General features: G+C 30.6%; 1 protein-coding gene across 2 annotated transcripts; it reads left to right on the top strand.

Moving 5' to 3' along the window:
- The first annotated feature begins 1,038 nt into the window (after positions 1–1,038).
- LOC107962145 (uncharacterized) lies at positions 1,039–2,928 on the top strand. Of its 2 annotated transcripts, none has more exons than XM_016898389.2 (2): positions 1,039–1,165; positions 1,702–2,928. In XM_016898389.2, exon 2 carries the CDS (start codon positions 1,749–1,751, stop codon positions 2,706–2,708), a length of 960 nt encoding a protein of 319 aa, XP_016753878.1. In that variant the 5' UTR covers positions 1,039–1,165; positions 1,702–1,748; the 3' UTR covers positions 2,709–2,928. The 2 variants fall into 2 exon arrangements, with proteins under 2 accessions (XP_016753878.1, XP_016753879.1); XM_016898390.2 differs by having other exon boundaries at positions 1,091–1,165; positions 1,699–2,928.
- The last annotated feature ends 7,443 nt before the right edge of the window (positions 2,929–10,371 follow it).

Genomic DNA, 10,371 nt, shown 5'->3' with positions numbered 1-10,371 from the left:
AAAATTGTCATCTTTATCTATTCCTTGCCAATTAAATGCCTATTTTGTTCAATCCAATCAAACTATTATTATGTTCATATTATTCTATTATAACTCTATTCCATTATCATAAAAATAATATTTTATTAGAGTTTTATCTCATTTCATCCAATCAAATATAATGTAAATTCTCACATTCCCTATTTTAAAAAACTAGTTTATATGCATTGTATGTGATTTTACACATTTAATTTTTTAATTATTTTTTCTAAAAAAATGTATTTTTAATTATTATAATTAATTTATAATTTTTTATTCAAATTATTAAATATAATTAAAATATATTTACTTATTTAATAATTCAAATATAATAAAAAGAATTTTTTAAATATCATATTAAAATATTGTTATTTTGTACATCAATAAATAATTTTAATAATATTAAAAAAATATTTCAATTCATATTTAATACATGCACTATTTAACATACAATATAATTTTTACTTCATGTAATCATTATTTAAAATAATAAATATTATTAAAATATATTAATTATTTTGATAATTCAAATATAATACTAATAAAAAATTCCTATTATTAAAACATTTGTACAAACAATAAAAAATAATATATTTTAAAATAAACTCTTCACTATATCATTTTTATTTTTATTTTTATTTAATATTAATATATTTATATTTATTTAATAATATAAATATAAATATAAAATTTAGATTTATTATTATATATATTTGAAAATATTTATATATATTTATATATTTCTTTGATTTTTTAGAATTAGTATAAAATTGAGATTATTTGTAACTATTTTAATTTTTTAAAATGATGTCTAAACTAATATGATATATAAAAGTTAAGTGTTAAATTTATTATTATATTATTTTTTTCTGCCAGATACCGTTTGTGATTTTAATAGGATTGATCAAAATGACCGAATTATATAATGTATGTGCTTAAATTGTAAAATTTTTTTATTTTAAGTATTTAAAATAAAATTTTTGTTAGTTGAATCACTATTTGTGACTTTATTTTTATTTTTATTTAAAAAAAAGAAAAAACAATAGAAGAGATGCTATATAAAATGTTTTGGCCCATTTCCGTCCTGCAGTTCATTTGAAGCATTCACATCACAGGTTAGGTTTGGCGCGATCTTCATTTCTCAAAGGTAAGCTCTCCGCTTGTTTCCTGAGAAAATGAAGCAACTCATTTTTATTTCTTTTTGTATCCATATACTTCTGGCTTCTGCATCAATAGTAATTTACAATGAGAACAACACAAGCTTAAAAGGCTGAAATTGGGAAGATTTTATTTCTAATTCACTAGCTCTGCTGAAATTATACTTCAATTAATCTACAGAAATGTCTTCATTTTCTTAAATTTTAAGCTGTCTGTAGCATATTTCTGGAAATTTTATTTCATTTACTGTCGAAAACTGCTAATAATATTAATTTTCTATATAACATGGGTTTATGATAAATTTTCCCTAATTTACTCAAGCCCTTAACTTTGTGAACTATGATCGAAAATTTCTTGCATTCTGTAAGATTGTAGCTAATCATCATATAGACTGATATGATAACCATTTATGAACGGAGTCGTTGATCACTGTGTTTCAAGAATTTGACAGGTATTTTACATCTGCTGAATCACTCTATTGAGTGCTAACCAAGTTTTTCTGTTTTGCTCTCAAACCCATAGCAGTGTATTGGTTTACACTTCTGTAGTAGCAAGAAAAGAGCAAGTCCAATATGAAGTTTAAGGCATTTCTCACCGAATATGGGGTGAATCTCTTAGAAAGGCGGTTTCTACCAGCCTTGGACAAAATGGGCAAGATATGCCACTTATTTCTTACCCGAGACCATGCTATCTTCCTTCACAACCTTCTCAATGGCGATGGGGTTCAGTGCATTGCACAGTTTCGAAAGGAAGCTCTCTTTGATGACTATCGCATCTCAAGTCAGAATGAGGACCGCATTGCTTTTGCAATTGATGTATCCCTTCTGCTTCGTGCTGTTCGGAGTAGTGTAAGCATATGTACTGAATTTGGTAATGGACCTTCTGCCAACCGCCTCCAAATTAAATTGGTTAAGAAGTTGCCTCTCAATTGTACCCAGCCGATGCCTTTTCTTACCTTTGAAACCAATGGTTACAAGTCTGCTGTCATTCAGGATGTGCCGATATCAAAACCTTTATCTAGGGCTCAAGTGCTTGAGCTTCAAACTGCACTTGAACTGGCACAAGATATACCCCAGACTCTGGTTCAAGTTCCAGACTTGAACCAGCTGCAGAACTTTGTGGAACGGATGAAGCAGGTTGGTGATATGTTAAATGTATCTATAAGCAAGTATGGAGATCTTCATGTGCAAATCTCAACTACTTTGATCACACTTGGTGCTGAGTTTCGTAAATTGTTGGTTATTGGTGAGCAAGCTGAGGCGCCATCTGATGATAGGAATCAGAGTGCTCAAACTCGGTCAGAGAGGGCAATCTCGAGGGGAGATGCACAGCGTGTTCAAGTGAGTGTAAAGCACTTCTCTAGGAGTCTCCACTGTCACCTGGCAAAGCCGGACTGTACGTTTTATGGGATTGCTCCGCAGGGTTCTTGTTTGACCGTGATATTTCAGTTCTTCATTCCTGGTACTCATCAAACTGATAAATCAATCAGTCTTCATTGCAGGCTTCCTGTGTTTGACCCGGGGTCAAGTTGAAACTTAATCAATTTGCCATCACCACCGGATTTACAGCTTTGAATTCATAGTAAAAGTTATTTAATGTCTTTCTTTTTAACTCAAAACTAGTAAGGTTTGCAAGTATAGCTTGCACCCTGGCGCTCCATGTTACCATTATATATCCCATAAAACTTGGTTCAAAATCCCAACTCTGAAGCATATGTTACATATGAAAGTAATTGCAGAAACAGATTTTCTCCCTTGGTCACCAAATCATTAACGTCTGGTTTATTTGGTTAGTGTATCAAATACTAAAATATATCAGTGACCGAAACCTTGTTTAGTATATTAGTATTAAAATAGTTGTATTAACATTAGTAGTAAAATAAAATAGTTCACTATTTTGTAGACAAAAATGTTGGATGAACAAAACGTGAAATGTTTTTGTCCTTAGTAAAAGGGAAAATTTTCTAGTAACTCGAAGATTTTTAAAATTTATTTTATAATATACTCCTAATTTTCATTTTTTTTCATAAATAATATGTTTAACAAATAATTTTTTATATGGCTGGTAAATAAATTTAATTCAAAATACTTTTTAAATGGAAATATTTTATAAAAATAAAAGCAAACAAAAATTCCCATGTACTTTATAGGAATATTAGTACAATATCATTTGGAAATGTTTTATTCCACGAGGGGATTGAGAATTTATCAAATATTTTATTTATTTATTTATTACAAATTAAAGATATGTGATAAAATCTCAACTTTATTGTGAAGTTAAAACTTTCCACGGCCAGTGTACAAATAATTATTCATAATAATATTTACTAGAATGCAAAATTCTTTTGAAAAAAATATTATATATTTATATTTTTTATATGACTAAGATGTCATTGTATCTATTTTATACTTCATGAAGATCAAGTGATAGGAATGCGTGCGAAACAGGATTGTAAGTTTGTCCAATTCGCGGATTTGACCTAGGGCATGAATGAGGAAACTCGGAGTTTGTCACAACCTAAAACACAAGTTAACGAAGTTAGATCTAAGTAAAATAAAAGGGAAAAAAATAAAAAAAAAACTTAATGATTAAGTAAGAAATCGAATTGAAAAATTAGAGTTCTTGAGAGTCCAAGTCGATTTGAAAAAAAAGACTTGTTCTTGATGAATTTGGATAAATTTAAGGCTTCGAATTAAGACAAAACAATTAGTTAGAACATATTTGAAAGAATAATGATTAAAATCAAATGAAATCAAAAGAAATGAAGATAAAGTAGTTTGACCAACCAAGAACAATAAAGATCCAAGTATTTGAATATGTTTTGGGTCATTCTTGATTGAGATGAAGTTGTCGAATTGAGATCTAAAAAAAGAAACAAAAAAGATTAGCAATTGAATTAAATTGACTGAAAAGGAAACCAAAAAGAAAATAAAGAGAATGGTGATTGGAAGAGAGTTCAAAAATGATTAAACTAGGATTTCTTGAGTAAAAAGAAACCCTCTTGAACTTCAAGGAAGCTCCCAACCAAATTTGCTAACAATGGAACAAAGGAGTTTGTTAGAATGAAGAATTAAGTAAAATAAAAACTATTTTGTAACAAAAGAATTCAAAATAGCAAGAAAAAAACTCCTATTTTTGAATGATTCTTGATGAACTAAAATGGGAGAACATCTATTCTTGATGGGTTACGACCTGAAATTAAATACATCAAAGATTATAAACACTAACTGTTATAGTATGCCTAAAGACCAATCATGAGATGATTGTAATTACATACTCGTTTTACCTTGTTTATTAATATAAGACATTGCCATTATTATTTCAGTTTCTTTTTCTATGTATATAATTAAACTGAATTGTAATAAAGTCCCAAGAAAATATGATTATTCTGAAAAGGTCCTTAGTCAAGTATTATTGTGGGCTTGGACGACAAATAATGTTTTGATATTAATGTGTAGTTGATTGATAACAAAGAGTTGTCATTGACATAGGGATGTCAAATCAATACATGAGTATGTGCTAGAGAACAATATATAGGACTGACTCGCTATGAGTATGTGTTTTGGATTATTATGTTAGTCACAATATTACTCATAGTGATAATTATGTATATGATTCTCAGACTTGAGATCGTTATTGTCCCAACATCGTGAGTCATATATTTTGGTACAATCAAACGTTTACTGTAACAGGTTGTACTATAAAGACTAATGTTGGATATACTACAATCCATGTAGTGGGTTATAGTTGATCAAGATATGATTTATCCCTCCAACATAATGGGAGCAATATCTTAGGCCCTTTGGTGAAGTGAGACTAAAAATGCATGGCCATGCTCAAATAAGTTGATATGATATAACACACTTATTTGTTTATTGTAGTCTACTCAAAAAATTAAGAAATATGAGATTGAACTATACAAGTGTGACTATGCCATGACTTAAGCCTAATCTAGATATTAATGATAAAATGATATAATACATGAAAAAGATTATGACAAAAAGGTTATGTCGAACCACGGCTTCTTGTAACTTGGGTAACAATGTTGCATTGTTAGATGCCACTCATTGCTTATAATGTTAGAAATGTTCTAGTATTACTCCCAACATTACAAGAGTCTATAGGATCACACCCTATAGTTGAAGCAAATAGAATCCAAATACATTTGGTATTATATTTAGCTATCACATGAATTAAATTAATTTGATAGTTAAATATTAAACACATTATATGTACAAACCTGTTGTACACAAATAGAGAACATAGATAAAATTAAAATATGAATTTGATTCATACAAAATATTAATTATATATAATTTACCGAATTGATTAATATAAAAAGTTATAAAAATAATTTCGGTCAAAATATAAACGGACATGAAAAGTGATATTCTTTTGGAAAAAATATAATCTTTTTCTTGACTTTCCATTTTTTTCTCTAATAATAAGGGAATAATCCCATTTTTGTTTTTTTAGATATGATACCAAAGAAAATAAAAAGGAAAATGAATCCCTTAGCGTGTTAGGTTACCAAGAAGAGACAAAAAACGAGATCTAGCAGTCGTTCTTAAAAATTCTCTCTGAAAAGTTCAAGAGAATTTTGTTGTTCATTCTTTGACTTGGTGGATTACATAGAGGTCAAGACAATTTTCGTTGTGGCTTGGAATTGATGTCGAATGAAAAACACCCTTTCATTTTTTTTAGTTTAAAAGGTATATCTTCAACCTTATTTCAACCCGTTTCATTCCTCGTACATGGATCCATGGCTGGGGATCATCAGAATAAATTTTTCGCTGCGCCACGAGGCATACCGGCAGTCCCAACATAAACAAAAATAGAACATCAACTAAAGGAAAAGAAAAAAGAAATATGGAAAAGAAGGAAAGTGGTGCATAAAAGTCCTAAGAAGCTTTGGAAACAAGAATCCACAACCTACTTTAAACAACTTTTGTAATAGCCCGCCCGACAAAGGCTATATCAAGTCACTACTTGGTGTTTAAGTTATTTATGTAATAGCCTATTTTTAGTCAAATCAGAACAGTGGTTTCGGAACCATAAATTCAAGGTCAAAATATTTATTTATTATTTTAATGTTTACAGCATGATAGTATGATTGTGTGAAAATTTCATTAAGAAATTTTATCGTTTAAGTGTTTAATTTGATAAAAAGGACCAAATCGCGTAAAGCTTAAAACTTGTGTTCTATTAGCTAAAGGTGTCTAATAGCTATAGAACCTTAAAGTGGAAGTCCTTATGTTGTAATTCGACCATTAATAGTATGAGTGGACAAAGATGGATGTCTTTTTAATGGTTTTAAAGGTTAATGAATAAGATTAAATAGGTAATTTGGTTAATTAAGGTAAAATAAATAAAATCAAAACCATATTTTGTTAGTTATCATCTTATCTAGCTGAAATTAGAAGGGAGAACACCATTTTAGGTCTTGAAGTATTCGACACCTTTATTAGCTCAATTATAAGTCCGTTTTTGTTTCATTTTTAATGTTTTCTATGTTTTTTAGATAATTGCAGCTAGGTCTAGCTAGCCCAAGGACTATTTTGCAAAACTATTAAAGATTTAGGATGTTTCCATTGATGAATCTATGAGTATTTTTTATGTTTAATGATAGATTATGAATGTCTGATGATAGTTATACAAGATTGTTAAGTGATTTTTAGCGAAAATGCAAATTAGGTATTAAATTGTGAAATGTGGAAACTTTGTGGTTAAAATGTAAAATAAATGAAAAATATGGGCTGATATGTGTACTAGGAAAATCTGTCTAGCATGGGTTGGTATTAAATGGTATGAATTTGCGATTTTATGAAATAAGGACTAAATTATAAAAGTTGTGAAATACTTGGGGAAAAAGTGTAAATGTGCTTTAATGGGTGTTTTGGATTAAATTGAATAGAAAGATTATTAAATAAGCTAAATTTGGTTACATATAGATCAATAAAAGTGAAATTTGGATCTAGATTGGGGGAAAAACAAAGTACTCAACTAATCGACCTATTTCATTGTTTTTGTGAATCGAGGTAAGTTCATATGTAATAAGTTTTGTTATAAATGTATTTTAAATGCTTTGATATTACATAAACTATGAATCCAAGACTATGGACATGTTCGATGATGATTCGACAAATGTGAAAATCCAGGTTGAACCTTAGGAATGGATTAGGATACAAATGACATGTCATTAGGGGTTATTGTGATATTGTGATCTGGGTGCTGGTTCTGTACATCCTATGATGGTTGAGTATACTAGCATGTGTTGCGGTTACATGACAGCTTGTGTGAGCAGCACCGTGTAGCTACGTCTTGACTGATAGCTTGTGTGATCAGGCCTGTTGATAGCTCTAGTGTAAGCAGTATATGCGATACGAGATTGAGATAGCTTCGGCTAAATATGTGGCACTTAGGGTGTGAGTTTCCGGATTATCCAATAGTATTTCGAATGGTTCAACTGGTAAATGAAAGACGTGGTTGAGTATGAGATTGATACGAGATGGTACAGGTATGTACATGAACCGTATAAGATTTAAATCGAAGAAATTTGTGAAAAACACTTATAATCTTATGATTGAATATATGAAAGGTTTGTTAGTTAATATGAGTTACATTTTGATATATTCAATTTGTTGAATTGTATGTTTATAATTAAATGGAGTTTATTTCATACGAGCTTACTAAGCTATAAAGCTTATTATGTTTACTTTTCGTGTTTTTAATGATTTCAAAGCTAGCTCAGATTCAGGGATCGTCGGAGATTTCATCACATTATCAAGCTATCATTTTGGTACTTTTAAATCTATGTTTTTTGGAATATATGGCATGTATATGAACTTTGTTCATTTTGGTATATGAGTTGATAATGATTTAGTCATTTGAAATGGCTTGTAAATGTTAAATGCTTCTAGTTTTGTATACAGTCCTGTGAGTTGGCCTAATTTGGGTAGTTTGGTTGTGATGCTTGTGAATTTGAGCATAATCACGCATGTTTGGAAATGTTTAATTAGTTGAATGGTATATGTGAATTTGGTACAATGTAATAGCCCATTCTGAGACTTCTGTATATTATGGATAATGGAATTGATATGGCATGATTTATGTTTGATTTAGTTGGTTTGGATGCCTATATATGCTATGTTTTGGTGCCATTTGGTTTGGTGTAGGTGCATTCAAATTTGGGTGGCAAAATGACTTGGTAAATAGCTTATTTTTGTCCACAAGGGCAGAGACACGAGCATGTATCCCCTGGTGTTGAAATAAAACTAAGTCAGTATGCCCTACATGGCCTCACACACGGGCGTGTGACCTGGCCATGTGGCATAAGTCAGTATACCTTACAAGATTGGCACGACTTAGCAAAAAGTCTGGCATATAGGCGTGTCTGGCCATTTTTAGGGCATGCGGGCTAGCCACATGGGCATGTGCAATGGTCATGTGACCCAAGTTAGAAAGTTACATGGGTTCGGACATGGGCTAGGACACGGCCATGTGCTCCCATTTTGAATGTCCACACGGCCTGTGACACGGGTGTGCCTTTGGCTGTGTGAGACACACGGTCGGGCCACACGGGCGTGTGTCCCCTATTTTTGGAAAAATTTTCTAAGTGTTCAAGAAGTTTCTAAAGTTATCTATTAAGTCTCGAACCACCCTGAATGCATGTTTTGGGCCTCATAGGCTTGTATTAGGGACGATATGAATGATTTTGATTGACAATTAATTGAATTTGAGAAATGTATGTGAAATGTATGATTATTGTGCTGTAAGTCTGGTAATGCTCCGTAACCCTATTCCAACATTGAATACAGGTGAAGGGTGTTACATTTATTGGTATTAGAGCTATGATTTAGTTGATTCTAGGACTAACGTAGCGTATGTGTAACATTTCGAAATAGGGCCTAAATGGAATAGTGGTTGCGAAACCACAAATCTGAGATAGAAAAGTTTATTTCGATTAATTTTTATGATTTACCGAGTGATTAGATGCATGTGTTAGAGTATTGATAAGAAATTTTATAGATTGCATGTTTAATTTGCCTATTAGGGCTTATTTGCAGAAGTTACTGTAACAGCCCGATTTAGGGCCTAATCGGAATGATGGTTTTAGAACCAAAAATTAGAAGTAAAAAAAAATTATTCTGATTAAGTTTTAAGGTTTATTTATTGATTAAAATATTGTGTAAAAATATCGTTAAGTAATTTTACTGATAAAGTGCTTAATTGGACTTTTAGGACTAAATTGCAAAAGTTACAAAATATGTGTTCTAATTCATAAGTACTTGATTGAAATGGGAGTTTAAAGAGAAGGTCCTTAAATGGTAATTAGACCATTATATTTCATTTGGACAAAAATGGGCATGAATAGGAAAAAAAATTAAAGAAAGGCCAAAGGCATTTTAGTCATTTGGTAATTAAAAGAAATAAAAAGGAATAAAGCCAAAATTGACTCATCTTTTTCATGGAGGCCGAAATTAGCATGGGGGAAGCCATGGCTAGGGTTTTCAAGCTTTCCAAGCTCAATAGTAAGTCCGTTCTAGCCCTGTTTTTCAAGTTCTTTACGTTTTTGGAATCTCGGTAACTTGACTAAGCTTATTCTAGCAATAATTTAAGCTAGGGTTTATATTTGGAAAAATACCCATACGTGAAATGTGTTTATTTTGATGTTTTATGGTAGAATATGAAGGCTGAAATTATGTTAAACAACTTTTGCTAGGCGATTTTAAGCAAAAATGAGTAAAACGACTTAATCGTTAAAAATTGTTATTGTTCATAACTATGTGTTAGAGTGAGAATTTGATGTTGCCATAGAAGGGAAAAATGATCAGCATGTCATAAAACATAAGAATAAGGGATGAAGTTTAATTCCCGAGCCTAGGGGAAAAAGTATGAATATGCAAAAGTTTAGGGGCAAAATTGTAATTTTTCCAAAGTTTGAGTTAAGGACTGTTTTGAATAGTACATTAATTAAATAAGTAAAATATGATGTTTTAGAGCCCGAAAAATGAGATTTGAACCTAGAATGGGAGAAAAATTGAAAATCGGGAAAGTTGGTAAAATGGCCGTTTTAGTATTGAGGTAAGTTCATATGTATAATAAGCATTAATTTATGCATGTTTCAATGTAAAATTGATATATTTACTATGATTGTCGAGGTGTTGAAAGTAAGTATAATTATGATGATTTAAA

Source organism: Gossypium hirsutum, chromosome A06 (genome assembly GCF_007990345.1).
Source record: "Gossypium hirsutum isolate 1008001.06 chromosome A06, Gossypium_hirsutum_v2.1, whole genome shotgun sequence".
Classification (NCBI taxonomy): domain Eukaryota; kingdom Viridiplantae; phylum Streptophyta; class Magnoliopsida; order Malvales; family Malvaceae; genus Gossypium; species Gossypium hirsutum.
The sequence above is the reverse complement of the archived record's forward strand: the minus strand, read 5'-3'. Positions and strand labels throughout refer to the sequence as shown.